The following is a 25,995-nucleotide window of genomic DNA, read 5'->3' as shown; positions in this document are numbered from 1 at the left end:
CATGCGAGGGGATTTTTCTGACAGTGGTGATAATGATGCAGATGTTTTTCTTTGTGAGGATTTTCTGACAATGTCCCTAATGAAAACATATGCCCACTTCCTGACCAATTTTTTTTTTAATCCTCTCTCAAAACAAAAATTTCAAATGCCTTCATCTCAAGTTGGTGAATGTAAACTGCCCCTACTTTCTCCACATCATTTTTGCAGTGTGCTGTTGTGGCAATAAAGTGATTGATTTTTTTCTTTTACCTTTTTTCTTTTTTTTTTTTCTGCTCTTGAAATGGAAACAGCTTTTTACAAAATCTTATGCAGATCTCAACTAGAGTGGGCGTAATTGGAGCAGTGGGGTTAAGCCTTCGGAATTGGCTCTCCAAATGGATTTGCCCTATCATCTTGAACCTAGAGTCAAAGTCAGATGATTCCGTTTCCACACAGAAATAAACATAGGCCCTGCAAGTTCTGTGCCCTTATAATTGTAACTTTAACATTTGGGCTTTACATACAGGGCGTGAAAATTATGAAGGGAGATCCATGTCAATCATGTTTGAACAAATCTTTAAAAAAAAAAATCTCGAAGTTTGCAAAACTACCCTGTGACCTTTGCCAAAACAAAATTCCAGGTACATTTTGAGGTTGCAGTAGATGACTGCTGCTACTTCCTTTAAAGAAACATCTGAATATTGTTCAAAACACAAACCTCTCATTAGTTAGCCTTTGGCAAAGAATGTCCAACTGGTGTACACAAGAGTTGTCCTTACCTTGCTGTTAAGCATCATAGCCCACATGCCAGATGGGGTGCAGGATGGGGGTGTGGATCCAAGATGTCTCTGGTATCCATTGCTTGCTCATAGAAAACAATGTGCTAAAAGTACAACATCAAAATGCCACATCAAAATATTACTTTTCAAACTTTCTTTTTTTTTTTTTTAAGTCAGAGAGAGAGAGAGAGAGAGAGAGAAGGAGCTGCCATCTGCTGCTTTACTCCCCAAATGCCTGCAGCAGCCAGGACTGGACCAGGCTGAATCCAGGGACCCAGGAATCCATCTGGGCCTCCCACATGTGTGGCAGGGACCAAAAAACTTAAAGACATCAAGGGCTGCCTCTCAGGGTTCACCTTAACAGGAAGCTTGATTGGAAGTGGAGGAGCTGGGACTGTAACACACTCTGTTTTGGGATGACTTTGAATCAAGCACAGTTTTAAATACTGTACCAGTGCCCACCCATTGTTCAAACTTTTTATTTATCACAAGGAGAGGGGAGACCAATTATTAGCCTCATTTCTTGATTTTTTGGGTGACTGAACCATCATAGCAATTAGGACGTATAATTAAACAGCTCATCGGGATTGAAGGTCAAGGTGTCTGGGCAATGCGGAGAATTCAAACCTAATGAAATCTGTGCTTGGTAGCAGCTTGATTAAGTTTATGTGCACCTTTGGGTGGATGATTGTGTGTTCTCTCTCTTATCTTTGAGAGGACACATTGGACCGCTCTTTTGTAGAACAAACTTTGAACATGTTTAGGTTGTAGCTTCACAGACATATGTTTAATTATGCCTGTTTACGTGCTCTACTTCAATTACCTATTGTAGTCTACAGTAAAACGGAGAACATTTCCATTTGTGAAATGTTCATTTAGCCTTTCAGCAAAGGAACTTGAAACAGAGCTCTGATGAAAGTTTGCCTTAAGTCAGCATCCTGAAAATTCCTTCTTTTTATCAAAGCTGCACATGTACAAAAGCTAGAAATTATGTTGCTACAAATCAAATCCAGATGATTTTTTATTGTCTTGATATCCATCTTATAAGAGTAATTGTGGCCAGCGCCGTGGCTCACTAGGCTAATCCTCTGCCTTGCGGCGCCGGCACACCAGGTTCTAGTCCTGGTCAGGGCGCCGGATTCTGTCCCGGTTGCCCTCTTCCTGTCCAGCTCTCTGCTGTGGCCTGGGAGTGCAGTGGAGGATGGCCCAAGTGCTTGGGCCCTGCACCCCATGGGAGACCAGGATAAGTACCTGGCTCCTGCCATCGGATCAGCGCAGCGCAGCGGCCATTGGAGGGTGAACCAACGGCAAAGGAAGACCTTTCTCTCTCTCTCTCTCTCTCTCTCTTTCCACTCTGCCTGTCCAAAAAAAAAAAAAAAAAAGAGCAATTGCAATGAGTCAGGCATGGTGCCTTGAACCTAAGTTTAATCTAACAACACAGGAGGAGAGGTACTGGCAAATTCCCTTCTGTGAAGCATGGAGACATGTTTCAGTAGTGGTGCATCAGGGTGGGGTTAGCAAAAGTAGCAAAAGCAAGCCTGATCTGGATACTTCTTCCATAGATTCTTTCTCTACAGAAAAACTGGAGTCACTCAGTGTACACACTGAAGTTCCCAGCTGAGGGTGGGCAAGGTAATCAACCCTCTGCCTTCTTTCAGCTCTCATGCTATAAACAAGGGTGCTTTTGGACATCAGTTTAGTGCCTTGTTCATCATATTGTTACCTTTTTTGTTCGTGGTCTCCACCTGCACTGAGTGCTGAAATGCTTTCAAATGTTCCAAAGATAAGAATCTGTGATGCACCTTGCAGGAAAAATGCATTTGTTAGATATGCCTCATTACAGCCTGTGTTACAGTATCTTCTGTCATTCCTGCATCCAACAGTGAGGAAGATTCGCAGGACAGGTTCCCTTGCCCTGGCTGGCATCACCAGTGCAAAGAGGGGCGCTTGAGGAACAACCCTCAGCTGGGAAAGATGACTGAAATTGCCAAGCTACTGCACATTTACAGGAGCTAGAAGAAGAGGCAGGAAGCAGTGTGCTTGTGCAAAAGGTATGACCAGATCCTGCCACTTTCCTCTGAGCAGGACCTGGGGATGTGCTGTTCCCTGTGTACTCGGCACCATGGACTCCTCCTCCGGAGGGGGCTGCCTCCCTTCACAAAAGACTCAACAATTACACTGAGCCCACAAAGAGACAAACTGCAGGTGTTCACCAATCAGTAGCCATACGAGGCACAAAACATTTAGAACTGAGAAACAGGATGGAAAACCAGGTAAAGAAGTTACTGTGGATTTGAATGTGTGAACCAATTTGTAGAATGTGAGCAACCTCTCTCGAGGTTAGCTAACATCGAGACGGACATTCCACAGAAACTCCAAGCAAGCACAACACAATGTTCAGAACCACAATCCAAACCCAAAGGCCTACGAAAGGAGGTGGCAGGGAAGGCCGTGAGGTCAGGAGTGAAACGGCAGATGGGCATCAAGTGTATCTGTACCAGACACGAGAGCCCAAACCCTCAGCTCTCTATTCACTCCAGCTATGGAAAGAAGGAAGCTGCCTTCCTAAAGGATATTCGTTCTGCCGAAGTTATACAGGAATTTAAAGTCATTGGAGCTTTGGACCATGAATCAGCACACACTAATCAGCTTGTCCGGGAGAGTGAACAGTGTATGACGTTGGTAAAGGAAAAACAAGCAGTTCATCTGACTGCAAAGAGACTGACAGTTTATACATAGGTGATTTAAGGTTCGTTCATTTACAAGCCCCGATGGACTGTGGGGCTTTGTGGAGACTGCTTTTTCAGAAAGGGAAAGGAATGCCCATCAGGAGGGGACATTTGCTGCACAACTCACCTGCAGAGAGGTGACTGCGGTGCTTGAAGCACTACTCCAGTTGCCCTTCTGCTAAGGGAGAAGAGGGATTGGCATTTATCTGGAATATACTGTGAGATTTTGTTTTACTGCTTGAATGACGTGTCTCACATCTACTATTTCACTGATAAATTTTCTGAAACATGGTCTTATTTCACTATTGGACATTACTCTAAACCTTTGACAGTCCAGTAGTACCAGATCATGAATGATGAACCACAGTAGTTTTGTTTTTGCAATTTATGGACAGTAATCAGAATATTGTATAACAGTGAATCTGGAAATAATTAGTTAAGAAGTTTTCTGTGACACACACATACATAAGATTATATACCTTTTTAATCTGCTTTCTTTTCACTCAATAATTACTTTGAGATCATTCATGTTGTTTTATGAATCAATAGTTTATACTTTTTATTGCTGAGCAATAATCTATTAAATATATATAGAACAATTAGTTTATTCACTCACCCATTGATGGTTCAGTATCATCTCTCTTTGGGAGGTGTGGGTTCCCTTATAATTATTGGCATGCACTGAGCTAAATTTGGTCTGATAGCTGTAGCTTGCCAAAACCTTACTGAGGGAACAATATATCAATATCTGTCAATGTTGGAAATTCAGATACTTTTGACTTAGCTATCTACTTCAAGGAATTTGTTATAAAGAGATATTCTCACACTTACAAAAGACAGACGGCCAAGATTATTTTTTGCAATACAGATTAAGGGAACAAAATAAAGCACTTCTTTAGATAATTGATTAAATGAATTGTGATACACCCAAATCAGAGTAATGAGCTTTAAGTAGAATGAGCATTAATGTATACTGAGCTGTTATGATTTGATAGGTGTAAAAGAAGAAAAAATAATAAGATTATAAAAAAGTATATAATAACAGCTTTAATACTTATTTAAAAAAAAAACAAATAAATAAAACAGACTAGAAATAAATCCCATAAAATGTTAACAGTGGTTGTTCCTGGGTTTGAAATTAAGATTTTGATTTTTTTGCTTGAATAGTTCTATAATATATAAAGGCTCTAAACAGTGTACAAACTACTTTTATTTAAAATTACGTCTTGAAAGGTTATTTTATGCATTCTCTTTGTCATGAGTATAATTCAGTTGAAGCAAGTACAGGGGGATTATTTAAGTTAGAAAAAGATTCCTTGTCTCAATAGGTCAGTGTAATCTGAGGCCAGGCTTATAAATTACACAAGTGATTGCTGGAGCCCTTTAAAATCCTCTCAACGTCTCACTCTGAATTTCTCCTGGAGGATAATATGTATACAAAAGTCTTCCTATACCAACTAAAATGATAACTCACCAATATGTCCTCCATCTTGAACTTTATACCTACATATCCAACTGTCTACTGAACATACCTTCCTGGAAATCACAAGACAACTCCAACAACATTGTCCAGGAATCAAACTCAATTTTCCCACTTCCTTCACCATTGCCACCAAACTGAGCCTCTTCCCATCTTTTCTCAACTAGAACTTATCATTACCAAATTCTATTCTGTTTGTTCCTAAATTGTAAGCTCTTGTCAACATTTCTTGCCTGCCAAACTGTAGTTGTCTCATTCTTTACTTTAATCCATTTATGATGAAATATCAACTATTTCACAAATATTTATGTGAGACCTTAGACTATAAATTTATTCATGGTTTATCTAAAATTACAATTTAATTGGACAACTTGTATTTTATTACTATAGCTAGAAACCTTATTATTAACTGTAATAGTTTTAATTCCATCAGTTGAATAATCAGGTTTATTCTTATTGAGTTAATTTTTTCTTCAGAATTCATTTAATTGGCTGATATGACTTCTGGCAATGGCAGTAGACCAAAGTGATTGTTCCAAAATGATTGATTCTTTTTCTTAGCACAAACCTTTTCTAAGAAGCAGAAACTTCTTCTACAATCCTTGCAAAATTTTAAGTGCATTGGTAAATTTCAACTGTTCTGCACTACTATCCTCGCCTTTTGGAATCCTTGAGATTTCACTCCATCATAATCCAGTTTTCTTTCTTTTTTTAAAAAAGGCAGGTTTTAAGCCGTCTGCCTTATTTGAATTTTATCCAAAATAAGCCAATAGAGATCATCCAGTCACCTTGAAGAGTGCCACACTAATTGGAAATGACACGTCCCCCAAATTTTGCTCAGGCATTTCCTGTCACGGGGGACTTGGCTGTGTAACAAGGACAGGACAGGGAACAGCTGCCTCAAGGGAATTCTATTTGGAAACTGCACGGAAAGTGAGTGCTCTCTGGTGGTTTGGCCATCTGCCACGTGGCCTCTGTGGAAAGCCTTTGTTATTCCTGATCTCATTTTCCCCCTTGAAACTATCAGATGATTTCTACAAAATTATTGAATATGTACTACCATGCGAAAGTTATATATGTCAAAAACCCACTAAGGAATATTTAGCAATTATAAAAAATAAGTAGCGAAATTAAAGGTTAATGGCACAGTTTTTAAAATTAGAGTCATTGTTGAGTTTTATAGCTTTATAAGTAATTATTCTGCTTTCATATAACAGAACAATTGTGAAACTCTAAAACTGAGCAAAGTATTTTCTTTTCCCTTTGAAAACTTAAATACATGGCATGGTAATTTTAATTAACTAAAACAAGTGAAACGTATATAGCTTCTACACACTTTTCAACTTAGTAGAAATGTTGAAGACTGTTATGTAACATGGCAAAAGCCCTGATGCTTCCCTGCTGAGTTCTCAGAAAACCATTAGAACAAATTACAGTATGTGTCATTGCTGTCAAGCACAAAGGAGCATTTAATCGTATTTGTTAAGTGATTTCAGAATAGCATCCTTGAGGATCCCCCGTCCGTCCCTCTCACATCCCTCCAGAGGTATAATGCCGAAGAAGATTCTTCATGTGCCCTTCTAATGGCTTACTGAGTACTGGCATTTCAGAAAAAGTCGCCATTTCTTTGTAACTTGGGTAGACAGATGGTAAGGATATCTCATTGTCCAAAATGTTCATCTTCAGCTAAATCTATTCTAATTACTTTCAGTTGGAGACTACATGTTTCTTCAATCTAGTAATAATATTTTTATATAAACTTACTATAAGACATGAGAATGGCCACAAATTGTGGGTCATTTCAATTTAGCTTTTCTGCAGCTGTGGTCTAGTTCATTTCCTTTAAAGAAAGAAAATCATAAATGGCACATATCACATTGCAGTAAATGTGAGTCATGCGGCCGGGCCCCAAAATGCTCGTGTGGGAAGTAAGAAGTAGGTTTGAGGCATTAGTGCCGTTAGAAGGTATCATGGCCAAGAATCCTGTAGTGCTCATATCCTCCTCAGTCTTCCATCCTGCCTCCTCAGGGATTACCCACCAACAAAGCTAGCTTCTAAACTAGCTAGAACTTTAACCAAATGGGAGACTAGTTATCAGCATGGAAAACACCCAAGCCTCTTTAATACAGCTCTCACTCGCTCACTCTCTGGTGAAATACAGATTGGAGAATACAGCTTGGCCCCACACACACCCAAGTGAACCTCCCAGTAGAAATCTAAGATTTGGGGACTGTGTTTGACCTTGTTAAGAAGCCTGCATGCCACATCAGAGTGCCCGGGTTCAGCAATAGTGTGTGAGATCCAATTTAGATTCAAAGGCAAGGAATACATTCCAGTGTTTATCTATCTTTTGGGCATTGAGTGATTATAGCTGAGGCTAATGTCTTTGTTCCATCATTAAATGTGTGAGGGAGAATGGAAAGGTTTTAGTCTCAAAGTGTCATACTTGTTTTCAATCATCCAATTCAGTAGTGTTTGTGTTTTTGTTATAATTTTAATTTTACTGACGACTTAGTTGTCAGGATACTATAGAAAAAGTAGGCTCAGGAGGCTGATTTCATTTCTTGAAGACACTAGTGGTGGGTATCGCTAACTGTAAACCGAGGTTTCTTCTTCAGTGCTAAGAGGAAGCACCATCTGGCCCAAGGCAGTTGCTATGTACTATATCAGCATGGTTTCAAATAGTAATGAAGTGAATCTTCAGGGTCTTTGATGTCCTTCTGACTAAACACGGAGAGTCTGTTCATCTTTCTGTTCCTGGCTTGACAATGTAGAGTTACTTCACATGGCACAATTATCACTAAAGCAAGGTGGAATATTTTTTAAGTTGTTGGCCCATTCCTGGAAGAGATGTCAAGAGCCAAATTGATTTTGGCAGTAATGCTGTCAAGTGGCTACTTCAACTGCTCAACCCTCTTCTGTAAATAATATGAGTTGTTATGCTTTACTTTTTTATAGGAGGGTACTTCCAAAAGTTCATGGAAAATGGAATTAAATGATTGTTTTATTTTGGTGCAAAAATGGAAGTTAACACTAGTTTATGCATTATATACATTTTCCATTAACTTTATGAAAATCCTGCATTTTATGGATTTCAAATGATTTTGTACTGAAATAAACTTTTAATTCAATTTTCTGGGAGCTTTATGAAGTACTTTTGTATCTGTGAGTATTTTTTTTTTTACTCACTGGGTAACATATTTTCTTCGAAGTTGATGATGTACAAAACATAAGACAAAGACACTACTCTGAAAATTTTATCCTTGGAATTTTGCTGGATTAACTTGAGCCTTGATTGTTTTACTCTAGTGGACATGACTTGTAAATAGTAGAAGCCATTTAATTTCCTTTGTTCATTTTCTCTCAAGCAGTGGCTAACTCTAGACAATGAGTCTCATTCCTCAGACTTTTTCGTTTATAGGAGTTACAATGCTGACATTTTGAAATTTTCCACAATTCCAAAAGGATAGAGAAATTATATATGGAAGATATATGGATAACTATAGCTTCAGATATGCAAAATTCATGTGCGGCTGCCATTTTTTTCAAAATGGGGAAAAACTCAAGATTAAAATTAGATATTTTATACTATCTCTTACCAGATTAACCAATTTTCAACTGATCTAGAATTATTGGCACAAAACATCCTCAAATTAGTAGGCTACATTTTTGGTGACTTAAGCTCTATTTCTGTTTTACTATAATATCAAGTACAGAATTCACATTCACATCAGGGCACTAGATTTTGCAGGCACGGACTCCATTCCACTGAATGCAATTTAGTTTAGAGCCACAGACTCATTTTAGATATCTCCCTAGCCTAAAATCTGTCCTTAGAAAACCTGCAGCATTTTTATCATATTATGATAAATACATTGTAGATTAATATTGGGCACCTTGTCCAATCACCCAGGTGGGTAATGAAGATGTATGACGTTTTAAAGTCAGTTACAACATCAAATAACTTTTCTTTATTCAACTCTTTTCTGTTTCCAAATCTGAAAGATCAAGAAATCCATTAAAATTATAGATACAGATATCCATCTTAATTCTTTAGTTTTTTTTATATTTAAAAAGACATCTTACTTGTTTTATAATAAAAGCCATACATTCAGCAAGCCTTAATATACACTCTAATGGACTAATGAGACTTGAGTCATATTGTCTTTCCATGTGGCCTTTCTCATTCATTTTCTCCGATAATTCTGATTCTGTGTCTTTCCACTTTTTCCCTCTTGAGATAACTTGGTATAATGTCACTTGCATTACTCACACTGTTGCTGAAAGGCTTATTTCTTTTTTCCAGTCACTGATCTAGAGGGTTTTTTCCAATCCTAATTGTAATTCCACTGACATTTTAGTATCTAGCCTGCCCTTAGTGAGGCACTACAAAATCTCTGGAGCATCTGTGTTTTAAAGAGGCATTCTCATCCACTGGGGTGTATCAGTTGCTTTCCACGTTTATGAACTTTGAGGATCAAAGGTTAATGTCATGTTTTTAATAAAGTAAATACTTTTGGGGGACCCACACTATGGTGCAGCTAAGCTACCCCTTGTGGTGCCAGCGTTCCATATTGGATTGCCTGTGAGTCCCAGCTCCTCTGGTTCCTATCCAGTTTCCTGCTAATGAGCCTGGGAAGGCAGTGAAAGATGGCCCAGATTTGGGCTCCTACTATTCATGTAGGAGACCAGAATGGAGTTCCTGGCTCCCGGCCTCAGCCCGGGCCAGACCTGGCTGTTGTAGCCATTTGGGAAGGGACCAGTGGGTGAAATATCTCCCTCCTCCATCTCCATCTCCCTCTCCCTCCCTTTCTCTCTCTCTCTCTCTCTCTCTCTCTGTCACTCCTTTCTCGTTCTTTCATATAAATACATCTTTTTTAATAAGTACTTTGCAAATATAGATAAGCCTTTGTCTTTCAAAATTCTTTTTAGTATCCAAAATCAAGACTAAGTTTCTGAATGTTTTCATCCCAAAAAAATCTTTCCTGTGTTCCCATCTCTTTCTTAAAAAAAAGTTTTCTGCTTTTTTGAAGTCAAGCTTACCCAGGTATAATTAACAGACATTAGTATTTTTCCTTTTTTAGTGTACCATTATAAGAATTTTAATTATATATAGCAATGAAGCCATCACCATTATAAAGACACAGAACTTCAACACTCCCAACAGTGTCATCAGGCTTGGTAGTCAGCTCATCCCCACCCCTGGTCTCTGACAACCTATGATCTGCTTTCTGTCTCTACTGTTTAGCCTTTTCTAAGGTGTGGTATAAATGGAATCATATAGAGGATAGCTTCCTTAGTCAGCTACACATGTTTGAGGCCCATCCATGTTCATGCAGGTCTGAGTGGTTTGTTCTTTTTGATTGCCAAGTAGTGTTCCACCCATGGGTATACCTTCAAAAGGTTCTTTGTTCACCACTGAAGGCTATTTGGAGGCTTCCAGTTTGTGCTGAGGATGAGTAAAGTTACTGTCAGTGTTTGCATCTTATTGTTGCGTGAATATAACTTTCTGTTTAACTTGGTTAAATAGCTAGGATTAATGAGTGAATCTTACAGTCAGTGTGCACTTGGTCTTTATAAAAAACTATATCCTATTTTCTCAAGTGCTGTTTTGTATTCTCACCAGCAATACACACAATCTATTTTTTCAATATTCTCCCCCACACAAGATATTGTCAGTAATTTTATAAACCTACGTGTTCTAATAAGTATGTAGATGTGTCTGATTAGGGACTTAATTGGAGCTTCCCCAGTGACTAATAATGCTGAGTATCTTTTTGTATTTGCCACATATGTATCTTCTTTGATGATGTAGCTATGCAAATAATTCCCCTAGTTAAAAACTGGATATGAGGCCTTTATCAGATATGTCTTTTGCAAACATTTTATTCCACCTAACTTGTTTGTTTCATTTTCTCAACTGTGTTTTTCAAAGTGTTAGTTTTAGAGCATATTTAGAATAGGGATTATGGTTTATGGAGCCTCAGACTTTATCTACTTTGACAAATTATTGGAAGATAAAGTTAAAAAAAAAATGGTTTCAGTCTATCAGTTTGTAGTCCCTCATATAAGCAAATCTGTACATATGCAAATAATTGGAATTATAGTATAACATTCAGAAATCGAGGGAGTAGAAAAGAGACTCTCCAGGTAATATAGCTCTGTGTAACATTTACTTGAATAATATAGCAATCAGGAATTCTTTTGGCTGCAGGTAACAGAAAATCCAGTTTCAATGGTTTAACCAAACAGGGCTATTTTTCTTCATTGTAACAAAGTGAGAGGTAGGCCACTTATTTGCAAAGATTCAGGAGCTCCCTGAGTTATAACAGACACCTAGGCACTTCCATGGCCTCTCTTTTGGGGATGTAACTGCAGCTGAGCATATCCACTCTCAGGACAAGAAGTAGAAGAGGCAGAATGGACAGTACTTGCACCAAGAGAACCACACTTTCACAGAGGCCTCTCACCTGTTTACAATGGAATTCTTGCAAAAGAGAATGGAGTCATATGGCCGGACAGTGCTGGCAGGAAAGCTTGCAAATAGGGATTGTGTGAGGTATGTCTACCCAGTGTCTGCCTCACGCAGAAATTTTTAAATAGCATCAAGTTACAAAGGTCAGCAGAACTATTTTATAAAAGTAGAAGATGTGAGGCAAGCATTTGGCCTAGTGGTTAACCCACCAGTTGAGTTCCTGGTGTGATCCCCACTCTTCTGCCTCAGCCCCAGTCTCCTAGTAATGCACACCCTGGGAGGCAGCAGGTGATGTCTCAGACTGTGTTCCTGGTCACTGGCTTTGGCCTGACCCAGCTCCAGCTGTTGCTGGCATTTGTGGAGTATACTAGCAGATAGGAGTGCGCTCGCCCGCTCTCTCTCTCTCTCTCTCTCTCTCTCTGTCTCTGTCTCTGTCTCCCCCTCCCTCCCTGCCTCCCTTTTAAAAAAAGTAAAAGACAAGACAATCAAAATGCAATTTTAAACTGAAGATTATTTCAAATTTACTACTGGCTTAGCAACTAAATTCTAAACATATCATTCCAATTGCACTTTAGACATGTGTATAATAGTAATGATAGCAGCTACTGTAATAAGGGCATAATGATAAAAAGGGATTGCGGTTTGTGAAACCACATCCTTGTCTGCCTCTTTGAGGATTAAGTTGTATATAAAAGACGCACAGATGGTAGCTTCTTAAAGTCATGCAGGATGAGGAACTCATAATTTGGTCTGTCATCCCTTACCCACCTGTCTGTACCTATCTGGATATTCAAGATCGAGAAGTGTGCAATGTAGAATTTACATTGAGATATCATCTGCAGTACATGTGTATAAATGCAAACCCAAAAGTAAAAATCCTCTTGTATTAGGATTTTAGCTCGCTGGCTAAATTCTATCTAAATTGGAACTCTGTCATAAACTTGGTAAACAGACTGAAGTTAAACTGACGCTTTTATTTAATTTGTACTTCTCATTCTATCAGTGATAACAATTCCTATCCAGAAAAATAATCTATTTAACTTTCAATATAAACAAAAGTAAAATGTAAACTATTCATTTAAGAATTTTAAAATAGCACTTCTTTTTTTTAAAATTTCATTTAGCAAATATAAATTTCCCAAGTACAGCTTAAGGATTACAATGGCTTTCCCCCGCCATAACTTCCCTCCCGCCCGCAACCCTCCCAACTCCCGCTCCCTCTCCCATTCCATTCGCATCAAGATTCATTTTCAATTATCTTTATATGCAGAAGATCAATTTAGTATATATTAAGTAAAGATTTCAACAGTTTGCACCCACACAGAACAACAGTACTAATTTTTTCATTGTTTAGCCCTGATGCCTAGCACACTGAATAGAATAGATCCAAAATGAGTGTTAGCTAAACAAGTGAATAAATGAACCAACTCACTCTAATTACAGTGCCTTATCAAATTGTCCCATCCTTGTAAACTTCCATCTGCTGGGTAGAAGCTCTAAATATGCAAAATGCTTTTAAGTCTATGAGGTTAGGAAATTACTGATGCTGAATTGTAAGGTAAAACTCTTAAGAGTTTCATCAGGGCCAGTACCATGGCATAGCAGATTATGCCATCTTCTGCACTGCTGGCATCTCTGTTCAAATCTTTGCTGCTCCACTTCCAATACAGCCCCCTGCCAGTGTGCCTGGGAAAGCAGCAGGAGATTGTCCAAGCACTTTAGCTCTGTACCCACAAGGGAAACCTGGATGAAGCTCCTGGCCCCTGGCTCTTGGCTTCTGCCTAGCCCAGCCCCAGTTGTTGTAGCCATTTGAATAGTGAACCAGGGGATGGAAGCTTGCTAGCTCTCTGTCTCTGTCTCTGTATCTCTGTCTGTCTCTCTGTCTCTCTCTCTCTCTAACTCTGCCTTTCAAATAAATAAAACATTTTTTTTAAAAAAAAGAATTTTACCAAATGCTTGCCCTGCATTAAGGATTAAACCCATCTTAGTGAATGAAGTGTGCTTAGCAATTCTGTGGTTGAATAGCAGACATATGGTACCCAAAGAATTCAGGGGACCTGCAGTCCCCACTGCTTCTTATTGAAGCTCATACAACCACTTTCTCTTGTTCAATTAAAGACACGCTCAGGGTATCTGGTGAAATATGTTAGCTTATCATGACCACCTTCCTCAAAATTGTACAAAGACTTTTATAGGTGTCCTTGAAAAGTAAGAAAGGCAATGATACATATTGTTCCTTAGGAAATGAGAAGTGGAGGAAGTTCATAAGGTGACTCAGCTAATGAAATAGAATTAATGACTACAGGCTTTGACCTGACACTATAATCAGATCATGTCCTCTTCAGCTCACTTTTGAAAACCAACTCATCAGAAAGCCCTATAGGGGAAAAAAAGACTGGTAGTAGTACTGGACTCATTTCATTTCATCGTAGTAGATTATAATCATAGAGGGAGATAAAAGTATTATTTCACTTTCATTTGGAGTGATGAGTTTGTTGATTTCAGAATTGTTCCATTGCACATTTACAACAACCCACTATTTAATGGTAGCCACTTTCTGAGTTCTAGACACTCCTTTAAACTACAAAGCAATGCCTGAAACAACTGAAAGTTTTCATTTGCCTCCGTGTTACCAAAATAGTGGTCTGATGCTTTGTTTACACTGGAAAGGCTGATAGGGTTAAAAGAGGAGGCAGATGGATGGGAGTGTTTGTATGCCAGATCTGTAGCTAACTAGCTATGAACTCATGAGCACGTAACAATCCCAGGACTCAATTTCCTTGTGTGCAGAGTTCCTGAATGGTCAGTTGTGAGGATTAAATGAGCCCATGGATATAAAATACTTAGCACTGTATTTGTCCTAAGTAAGTCTTCATCAGTGCACACCAGCATCGTGGTCATTTACTCCAACAATTATTTACTGAATGTTTACAAGATGCCTTACTCAGCACTATATGTGTATGTTTATGGCTTACTAATTCATGTAAGAAAAAAATACACAGTTAGGTTCCTATACCAGATTTGCTCAACTTTAGGTCTGCTGATATTCTCGTAGATAACTTTTTGCTGTGCTCTGTAGCATGTCTAGCATCATGCCTGGCCACCGTGCATTAGAAGACAGTAGCACAGTCCTGTTTGTGACAGTCAGAAACATCCCTGGGCATTGCCCAAATTCCCCTTAGTTTAGAAGTGTTGGTTCTTTGTAAAGAGCGCCCGTAGATTACTATCTCTTCTTTGTAAAAAATGACTATGGGTGGCAAGTTTTTGGATTCTCTCCAAAACAGACAGAGATCAAGTAAGACAAGAGGCATTAAATAACAATAACAGTGAAAACAAAAATAATAATAGCTTATTTTGATAAGTTTACTACATATAATAGGCAATTCTTTTTTAATCCTCATAATAGACCCAGAAGTTCATTACTATATAAATGCAACTTTTTCAAATGAGAAAATTGAGTCTCAAAATAAATCAAGTCGCTGAGCAACACTATACAACTGTTCAGCGGCCCAGTTTGTTCCCACGCCATCTTTGCAGTTTTCTATAAAGTACCGCCCCTTGTGTATCCTGCTTTTAATTCAACATTCAAATTGAGACGTTAAGATTAATGATTCATTATTTGCAATATTTATTATGTATTTGTCTTAGGCACTTTAAAAATTACTTTTTCTTTTCAAATAATGATCTTCCAGTTATTTGCAAAATGGTTTTCCTCATAGACAACCTTTGATAGGAGCAAAGAAGTCACTTTCTCTGGAAAATTGAACCCAAATGATTTCAGATGGCGAGGCACTGCAGAGGGTGAGACTTAGCTCTGCTTGGGAGGGCAGGAACATCTAAGAGAGGAGATGATATGAGAGCCAGGCTTTCAGTCATCATGTTAAATGTGGACAAATAAGTGTTTGCCAGATGGAAGGGCACCCCTAGCAGAATAAACAGAACACCCAAGCCTGCACAGGTGATACGGGTTGATGTCTTTGGGGACCGGTGTAGGTAGAGGAAAGAAAATAGGAAAATAAGACAGAGAGAAGGCTGGGTCTGCGTTACTCTGGCTTGGCTCCTGCAGGCATCGGACTTTGCCACCTTTCCTGTGAGGGCAGCAGACAGCCAAGAATACAGCAGTGCGCTGGTTGGGTAGGTATTTGATGATGACACCAAAGTAAATAATGAATAGTGGGGAGACCGAGTTTGTTCACCAGTGCAGCGCTTCCCACAAGAGATGAGTCAGGGTGAAGTGACATTTATTAACCAGAGAAGCAGAGCATGGGAAACCCTCCTCTTAATGGCACTATTAGATCAAATAAGTAGGATTTATCTTTGGAAAAGATGTCTCTACAATACCAAGTGAAGCACCTTCATGGAGACAGGCTCGGTAGCTATTAGTTAACTTGGAAAGTTTGCAGGAACACATTTCATTTTCTGGAAGTCTGCCTTGTCCCTATTCAGATTTCCCACAGAAACTGAATACCCCAACTGCTTCATGGAGGATCAAAGGTGAGAGAAAGATTTTGAGTTGTGCTCCTCCTATTCTAGTCTGGACTACTCTGTGTGTTTCTTTCTAACTATGTCACCTGGGAAAGGTGAGACTGCATTGGTGGAGAGCCAATCAGTAGTAGCTGAGCCAGCCAAAAAGTGTTGGAAAGAGATTATGTCTAGACATTCAATAAATGGTGTTGAATGGATGAAGTAATCACATTGCTAATTCACTTAAAAAACTTATGGCTTTAAGCATGTAAAATAAGATTAATAGAAGATGGGAAAAAACCTTCACTTTCAATTGTAGCTTTTCTATTTCATTTTTTTTTTTACTGAAATAGCGAATGGATCACTCCCCAAAAATACTCCAGCCTAATACTGAATAGACTAACACATAATGCAATACATTTTTTACAATTATATTATTTAAATCCCAAATAAGCATATCCTCCAACATCTCTACCCTTGTTTTTTTTTCTAAAACTTCTTCTTCTTTTTTTTAAAGATTTATTTATTTATTTGAAAGTCAGAATTATACACAGAGAAAGGAGAGGCAGAGAGAGAGAGGTCTTTCATCCAGTGGTTCACTCTCCAATTGGCCTCAATGGCTGGAGCTGCGCCGATCCGAAGCCAGGAGACAGGAGCTTCCTCCAGTCTCCCATGTGGGTGCAAGACTTGGGCCATCCTCTTCTGCTTTCCCAGGCCACAGCAGAGAGCTGGATTGGAAGAGGAGCAGCAGGGACTAGAACCAATGCTCATATGGGATGCTGGCGCTTCAGGCCAGGGTGTTAACCTGCTGCACCACAGTGCCAGCCCCCAAAATTTCTTCTTAAAACTATCCTTTCAGAGTCATTCCCCATACTTCACTTTATTTAAGATGAAGCAGCTTATTTTACCACTGACAGAAAACATCTCTGGAAATTAGCAGGAAGCCATTTTCTCTAATATGTTTTAATAGTTCTATTATTTTAGCTAAAATCATAATTAATATTACTATCTGCTATGTAAGGCATGCCATTAGATGCCAAAGGCATTGAAAGTATTATTTCAAATTAAAATGACCTTGTTAAATATTCTCTATCCATTGTCTCAGATGGGCAGAGAGAGGGTTAGAATACTAAAATAAGGCCTCCCAATTCCCCAGTTGTATTATAAGGCTCAGATTGAGTCAAATTCATCAGCAAAACCTGCACGCTTCCTACAAAATCTTCCTGGGTCCATAGTATATCCCCATCCTTTGGTTTCCCTGAATGCTATCAGGAACACGCAGCTGTATGGCTGATTTGTGTCACTCATTCTACGGTCTTTGTCTTTGTCTTTGCTCCAGAATACCATTTTTCTCTATATTTAAAAGACTCATCAATTATCTCATCTGCTCATATTAAAGTAAAATATATCAAAGTAGGTTAAGTTATAAAGGCTGAAAGTTATGAATGTGCATCATTAGCAGCAAAGCACCTTCCAACACAATAGAGTTTGGGCCAAGGAAAAGGTATTGTTAGCCTAGCTTTGTGGAAAATCAATTTGGAAAACTATTTTTAATGTGTCACCATATTCAAGAAGTGACTATAGACATAACTTTAATCACTTATTTGAGAACAGCTGTATATAAAGGTAAACTTTAAAAAATTAAGTTTTTATATATTTGATAAGCATAGGTAGCCAACTTTAAAACTTCTTGAATAAAAATGATTAACTTCCCTGCACTAGAGCTTTCTCCACACTAAAAAAAAGTCTATTTTTGATACAAATCATCAGCATAATTTATTCAGATTTATGTTGACCTCGTGACCAGAAGCTCCGATCCAAAAGTGAAAACGTATTGTCCTGTCTGCCATGGCAGTACAGACCCTCTTAGCGTTCTTACACGTGCCTCTCTTCTGTGAACATTCTAGGTGTATCAGTACATGCACGAAACCATAACTGTTAATGGCTGCCCTGAATTCCGTGCGAGGGCCACTGCAAAGGTAAGGCTTGAGTAACTTTAAAAATATACTCGACCCCAGTGATGTAGTAATTGATTGTGCGCGTGTGTGTTTCAGGTATTCTCGTGTGTACACTGTAAGAGAATTTAGACATCACTGGCAGCCCAGAGTCTAGAACCAGTACTACTTCCCAGGTAAAAATCCTAATGGAAAATTGAACGTTTCTGCTGCTTCTGTAGCTTAAGAAAGGAGAATGATTTCATTAAACTTGCTAAATGTCCATTTGGCACAAGCAAATCTACTGGTTCAAATACTACATGGTTTTCTGACACCTTCCTCCGATCCAAAAGAGCCTAGATCCTATTCCGTGCATGAAGATTTACTTGCATAGGTCTGAAGACTTGATTTAAGGTAGACGTGAGATGAACTGACACTGATCTAGAATTCTTTTTTGTGGTTCATCTGAGCAGTGTGTAGCTTGTTGAAAGAAAATGGTGCTCGCATAAAGAAAAGCCTGTCTCCTTTTGTGTTGGTGTCCACATTTGCTCTTTAAAAACTCATATCTAGAAACTGCAGACCTCCTACTAATGAAAATGCTACAGCAATAGGATCATGAAATTTTGTGGACAAGAGTGTGTTAGGGAACAATAATTTTAAACTAAAATCACTGATGCAGTTCTTATTTTGCAAATACAGAAATGTTACAACAGAAACATAACTTGCCTTTTAAAGGCTGTTATCTTTCTAATAACATATAAGAGGAACCAGTGAAAATAATCAGAATTTTCCATTTAATTTTTTTTGTGTGTTATGCCATCTCTTGTTTAGTTTCTCTCCTGAATTTTTAGTTTTAGTATGTAACTGAACACTGTAGATTTGGAAGTTCTTTTTTTTTTCTTTAACTTGGGCCCAAAAAAGGAGGGGAGGGGATTTTTATCATGACATCATGCTTTGCTTGTACTGAAGTGGAACACACACAGAAAAAAAAATGATCCCTACATGGTTTAATTAAGGGGAAAGTGAATTATGTAATGTTTTACCATTCTCATTTCTTATTCATGTAGAACAGCAGGATAGCAGCATAATGTTGCAATAGCACAATATTTTCTGGTTGTTTCTGGGCTGTCTGCATTGCATCCATGTCAGCCATTAAACCTATGCATGACGACAAGGTTTGCATGAGCAAATGCATGCAGCTAAAAACAAGCCATTATTTCCATATCATTCACTATCTTTCACTAAACGCAGACAGTAGCATAATGCTAAATTGATGTGGTAATGCCGTGTGTGGAAAAGGAAGGTGCTGTAGTTGGGAATCGGTATTTTCACAGCATAGAGTTAAATCATTTTATAGTAGGCATCTAGACAACTGTGGTTAAGGCAGCTAATGGAAATGGAAAACAGGCAAGCAAGCAGAGAATTTTCTCTTGATAGAAACTACTCAAGCACTGTTATTTTATTTCTATGGGGGGGTAAGAACTAATGGTAAGTTTTTTCTGGAACTTACTTAAAAAATTAATACATGAATTTGAAAATAAGATTGTTTCCATATTAAATGATGATGCCTTATATATGTAAGTTTTAAAACCTTGGACTGTTCGCTTTACCTCTGTAACTATAGTAGTTGAAATATTAATGTAAAATGTAGGGAGGAAAATTCTGTTCCAAATAAGAGAATAATTCATAATAATACAGAATGTTGGTATGAAATAAGAATCATATGTTTGAATCTATTTTCACATTTTAGTTCTCACTTTCTTTTGTGCATCCTCAATTAAAGAAAAAAAAAGCCAAATTTGTCAGGCCAGTGGGCTCATAATAGCAAAACTGTGTATGCATTCACAATTATATATTCATCTTACAAGAGCTCTTCAAATTATTGAATAAATATTTGAACATTTGTGTGCAGGCCCAAATTAGGTTGTATATCATACCAAGAAAAGGACAAGACAATCTCTGCCCTCAAGATGCTGTAGTCAACATGTAATTATATTAGGTAGTAGATAGACCCAAACTATTGGCAGTCTACAAACAGGAGGAATCTCATCTTACTGATGTAACTGGGAAATATTCTACTTTAAGGGTAATTTTTACCATAATGGATAACCTCTGGAAAGCAGGAAATAGTTGAGTGGGCTTTTCCCCTAGAATGGAATTGTGGATGGCTTCTAAACCAAGAAAGGTTCCTCCCTTTTGCATTCTTTCTTTCGCAGGGGAATGCTATAACAGGGTGTAAGAAGTTGCCTGAGCTACCCCTGCAAAACACAGGATTAGGCTCATTTCCCTCGTCTGATCACCAAAAGACCATGTTTTCTTTCAGGCAACAGTTGCAGCTTTTGCAGCTAGCGAAGGCCACTCGCACCCTCGGGTAGTCGAACTGCCAAAGACTGATGAAGGCCTTGGTTTTAACGTGATGGGAGGAAAGGAGCAAAACTCCCCGATTTATATCTCCCGCATCATTCCTGGAGGGGTGGCGGAAAGACACGGAGGCCTCAAGAGAGGAGACCAGCTGCTCTCGGTGAACGGAGTGGTATGTTCATAAGATAACCAGAGACTCTCCTAAGTGCTCGTCACTCTCTCTCTCTTTTTCCTGCTGTTAACTGAAGACAGTGTTGAGATGATAAAACAATTATAAGTTTATGTCCCAACAGCTTTCTAAGTGTTGATGAATATTAAACCTATAAAAGCTGTAATTCTATTTCTTATGTCTCATTCCACCTTACTCAGGTATGGTAAATATCGAGCGGTGGGGACATTATCCCAGGAAACTATGCCACCTAGCAGAATCTGCCTGCCCCTTACTACTGTAATTGAATAATCAGAAGAATGCTATTTCATTCTATTACTATAAGCAAATGCACACATTTTAAAAACAAAAATACAGGTGTTCATTTCGCATAATGTAAGGACATTTCATTTTAATTATGGAGAAAGGATAATTTTTATGTAATAAAATCCAATGTACTCAGAATTCTTTAAATCAGGTATTCAACAAGAGTACACTCAAAATTTTTTAGCCTGTCTTCTCCCTGCCTCCATGCCTAAAGAAGTTTGATTACATTATCTATTCATCACATGTGTTTCAATTTTCAAATACAATTAAAAGATATAACAACTTAAAGTAAAAATCATTCTATTTTATAACCTCATATTCTTTGAATGTCATTAACTCCACATATAATAACAAGTTGCTAAAGAAATAGCTTTATGTGACAAATCGTTTCCTCTTCACAACTTCTGCTTACATCAAATGAATGTAACCCAAAACTATCTATTTCAGAAATATAAACAGGAAGGCCGACGCCACGGCTCACTAGGCTAATCCTCCGCATGCGGTGCCGGCACTTCGGGTTCTAGTCCCAGTTGGGGCACTGGATTCTGTCCTGGTTGCTCCTCTTCCAGCCCAGCTCTCTGCTGTGGCCCGGGGGGGGGGGGGGGGGGACAGTGGAGGATGGCCCAAGTGCTTGGGCCCTGCACCCTCATGGGAGACCAGGAGGAAGCACCTGGCTCCTGGCTTCAGATCGGCGCAGCATGCAGGCCGCAGTGGCCATTTTGGGGGTGAACCAACGGAAGGAAAACCTTTCTTTCTGTCTCTCTCTCTCTCACTGTCTAACTCTGCCTGTCAAAAAAAAAAAAAAAAAAAAGAAAGAAAGAAATATCAACAGGAGAATGTCAGTGTGTCAGTGTTTACCTTTCTACTAACCTAAGATCTTTTCTCTAAGAACTTAACATTTTTTGACATGTAAACTAAATTTGGGTTATTTGTGACCATGCTGATCACAATATCCAAGATAAAATGCACTTGAAATGTAATATCTGCCGGCGCCGCGGCTCACTAGGCTAATCCTCCGCCTTGCGGCACCAGCACACCGGGCTCTGTCCCAGTTGCCCCTCTTCCAGGCCAGCTCTCTGCTGTGGCCCGGGAGTGCAGTGGAGGATGGCCCCAGTGCTTGGGCCCTGCACCCCATGGGAGACCAGGAGAAGTACCTGGCTCCTGCCATCAGATCAGCGCGGTGCGCCGGCCGCGGCGGCCATTGGAGGGTGAACCAATGGCAAAGGAAGACCTTTCTCTCTGTCTTTCTCTCTCACTGTCCACTCAGTGGCCTGTAAAAAAAAAAAAAAAAAAAAGAAATGTAATATCTAACTGGTACTTATGGGCTAACATTCTTTTGTATTTCTATTTTGAATTTTGTTCATTGTTTATTATTAGCCTGACAAGCGGCTTTATAGAACTCAAAATGATTCATTCAACTCTACTGTTGTCTAATTTTACAACAAAATTTTCAACCATGAATATTTTATATCATTTCAGCATACAAGTTCTAAAATTACCATTTCATTTACTTTTTTTCTATGTAGAATTGCTTTGAGGTAAGCTTTTTATTGACCTTTAGATAACTGTGACTTTTTAAAAGCACTTTTCCACAAATTATTTGAGTTGAACTTTCTGGTTGAGGGCTCTAGAGATAGGTCACACAATTATGCTACACAGGAATCTGTACTTCAGAGTGTGAACCTGCAGTTTCTCTGAATATATGGAGTAAAGCAAAAGGATATGAAAAGACCAGAAAACTCTAAAATATATCAGTTGTATAAAGCAAAAAAATTATGCAAAATCAATTTAGTAGGCGTCTGAAGCTTGATTGTTGAACCACGCATTTGCAAGGAGCAGAGCACATTTCCCAGTGACTCATGGAACTCTGTGATGACCTAGCAGAGGACCCAGGAGGCATTAGGGAGTGTTAGAAGAATGGAATCACATAGGTTCTACCACTCGTCATCCAAATGATCATGGCTTAATATTCTCTGCCCCTATATTTCCTTATTCAAAAAAGGTAAAGGTGGCTATTAAAGAAAGTTGTAGTAGATGAGGTTAATTCTCTCTGGCCATTTGTCCTCAACAGTTAATTTTGCCAGTTAGGTTTAAAAGCAATTCTTGAAGCAAATTCCACTATACATATAGGCATTTTAGCAGGGTTTTTTTTTTTTTTTTTTTTTTTTTTTTTTTTTTTTTTTTGCAAGAAAGCAGTAATTAAATCAGACAACCTGTTCTGTAAACCTGATAAAAAAGATCCAATACCAAAAGATCAAATGATTTCTATTTCTACTTGGAAATAAAGTTCCATATGAGGAGATATGAGGAGATTACTATGGAACATTCTCATAACATGCTGCTTTTTTAAAAAAGTATTTGTTTGTTCTTTTTTATTTAAAAGGTAAAGAGACAGAGACAGATCTCCTGTTCTGGGTCAGGCTGCAGCTAGGAACCTAGAACCTAATCTGGGTTTCCTGCACACCTGGCAGGGACCTGCGTACTTGAGCCGTCACGGCTGCCTCCCAGGGTGCACGTTAGCAGGAAGCCAGGGCTGGAAGTGGAACCAGGAGTCTGTCCCAGGCACTCTGATAGGAGATGCAGGCATCCCAAGTGGTGTCTTGGTCACTGCTGCAAACGCTTAGACCTTCCTCCATCTTATACAAGTAGGTATTTGACAAAGTTTGTGGAACATGGAATCCTGAGGTAAGCTATTTTGGTGCCAAAAAAATTTGAAATTCCTGCATAGGAGGGGTCTTCAAAAATTCAAGGAAAATGAATATGACAGAGCATGCCATTCTAAACTAAGAACACAGCTTGGAAGGAGGTGATCTGGAGGGCAGGAGCAAACCTTAACCCTTGGCTTAGGTACTCTGGAGAATATTCTACTTAAAAATTTACTTAAAAAGTAAATTGTGCCATGGGCCTTTAGACATTTGAACAGGTATCTGAAATGTTTGTTTGCTTTTATATCCTGCTTGCATTAAGGAAGCATATGTCATGACGTCTAGTAAAATGTAATGTATGCTAATACAGGATTATTAACATGGAGTGTTAGAAGTATTAAAGTGGGATTTAAGGGGGAAATCAATAAATAAGAATAAAGAAAAGATACAGCAATTGAGCCATTGATTTTTTTCTTCACTTCTTAGAAGTCAAAACAGAAGAAAGCTAGGGTACCATCAGGATTTTTTTTTCTATCTCCTGGCTCGGAGAGAAATTTCCCATGGGGTGTTTCCAAATGAGACACTGAATTACCTAATACAAGTTTATGGAAAACACAGAAGCCTTTTTAGTATGGCTACTTCTTGTGTCAACCCTCAGTGAAGAATTATGAATGCCAAATTAAGATTTATCATTAACAGGAGGCCAAAATGTTACAGTTAACAATTTATAGCTTTCTAATGATCTGCTTTCCGCCCTTTTACACTCAAGTGTTTTCTCAGCAATTTTGAGAAAGGATTTAAGGACTGTTTATGAAGGTTGCAGCCAACATGGAGCCAGCAGGGAGCCAGCAGGGACAGAAAATACATTTAGTGACAGTCAGGATAAACAAAATCTCAATAGAGTGGTACAATAGGCCTAATTTAATAAGAATCTACATGAAGTCTACTCCCAGGCCCAGAAAACTAGCTCCATAGGTGCAGAATCAGGGAGGAATGACTGAATATGAAGGCCAGGGGGGAAAAAAAACTGAGAAATTTCAGTTGATTTCCAGAGGAGTATAAGGAAAGTAGACTTCAGGGGGAAATAATCTGTTAATGTGATTGTAGGGCCATTGATATCAATGTCTTGAACAGAGCATAGAAAGTCATAAGTCATCTGAGAGGAGCAGTCTCGTGTGTGAGGAACGTGTTGAATAAAGACTGGAGTTGTGCAGGGTAGAGAGGAGGTTTAGGGAAGTGAAAGTCTCCTCACTTGTCCCTCCTGGTACAAGGCCTGAGATAGCAGATCCAAGACCAGTGGGGAAAACGCAGGGAGACGAATCTGTCTTACCACCAAGGGATCTGAAATACTTAGAGCTTTCTAAATTAAGACCAGATGATAAGGCCTATCATTTGAAGTGCCAATCAGAGATTAGGCAACCACCTAGCAAGGGTATTTTGAAATTTGTTGTCTTAGTCTTTTTTTATGTTACTGTAACAAAATACCTGAGGCCGGGTAACTTATAAAGCAAAGAGGTTTATTTGACTCAAGATTCTAGTGGATGGAAGGTCCAAACAGGCTGGTGCCAGCCTTCCGTTGAGGGGCCTCTGGCCATATCACAACATGATGGAGCCGTGGGAAGGGGACCAGCCACATGCAGAGGGGCACATGTACAAGAGGGAGATGGGCGCGCCCTTGTAGAACAGCCTGCCCTCTGAAGACTAATCCACTCCTACCGGAGCTGACTTGCTCCCACCAGACAGCCTTAATCCATTTATGAGGGTAGAGCTCCCATGACCTCATGAGCTTCCAGTGAGCCTCACTTCTTTGTAAAAAAGTTTTCATTAATCATCATTATACATTTTAATGGCCTACAGTGTCATATTTCAATATATATGTTCAATGCGTAATGATCAAAACAGAGTAATCAGTATTTCCCCTTCTTTGTCATTACTTCGTGACTGGAAGCTTCGAGCTCCTTTATTCTGTTTGTTCATAAAATATATACTGGGTTATTGTGAACTGTAGTCTCCCACTCTGCTGGGTAACACTAGGAACTTAGTCCTTTTATCTAACTCTGATGTGTTACTTGATATCCAAACTCCCTCTTTCTCTCCCTATCTGTCCCAGCCTCTGGTAAGCACTATTCTGTATCCATATTAGGGTTTATTTTGTTTTACTTTACTTTTGTAGCTTCTACACATGAAACCGAACATTCAGTATGTGTCTTTTCATGTCTAGCTTATTTTACAGAACATGACAGCCTCCAGTTCCAGCCACTTTGCTGCAAATGTTAGGCCCCACCCCTTAAACGTCCACTACTGCAGCACCACCACACTGGAAACCAAACCTCCAGCCAATGAACTTTTGGGGGTAAAAATATACCCAACCCACTGTTCATGTATACCATGCAAAGGGTTGAAACAGTTGACCCCACTATCCTTTCCAACTCCATGACTCTGGGATTTTATGTCTTCCAATGGGATTTTGCTGAGACTTCCATATACCCATTCCCCCACAATATACACCCACCACCTTTTACTCTGAGAGGGTAAGTCAATTCTGTCTACTCTGTGTATCCTACCCGGGAAACAGTCTTCTTAAGTGGGAAGATTGGAAATATTTTTATTTATTTATTACTTTTTCCCATTTGTTCCCCAGAAGTGTCATGAATTAGATGGGGCCAGAGAGTCA

The 25,995-nt window shown here is 38.9% G+C and overlaps 1 protein-coding gene across 1 annotated transcript in view; it reads left to right on the top strand.

Moving 5' to 3' along the window:
- LIN7A (lin-7 homolog A, crumbs cell polarity complex component) overlaps positions 1 to 25,995 on the top strand; it is a 161,891-nt gene that overhangs the window by 95,221 nt on the left and 40,675 nt on the right. The window contains exons 3-4 of the mRNA XM_002711366.5: positions 17,814 to 17,885; positions 20,164 to 20,373. Of these exons, the coding sequence (XP_002711412.1) occupies positions 17,814 to 17,885; positions 20,164 to 20,373 (282 nt within the window). The remainder of the gene's footprint in view (positions 1 to 17,813; positions 17,886 to 20,163; positions 20,374 to 25,995) is intronic.

Source organism: Oryctolagus cuniculus, chromosome 11 (assembly GCF_964237555.1).
Source record: "Oryctolagus cuniculus chromosome 11, mOryCun1.1, whole genome shotgun sequence".
Taxonomy (NCBI): domain Eukaryota; kingdom Metazoa; phylum Chordata; class Mammalia; order Lagomorpha; family Leporidae; genus Oryctolagus; species Oryctolagus cuniculus.
The sequence above is the reverse complement of the archived record's forward strand: the minus strand, read 5'-3'. Positions and strand labels throughout refer to the sequence as shown.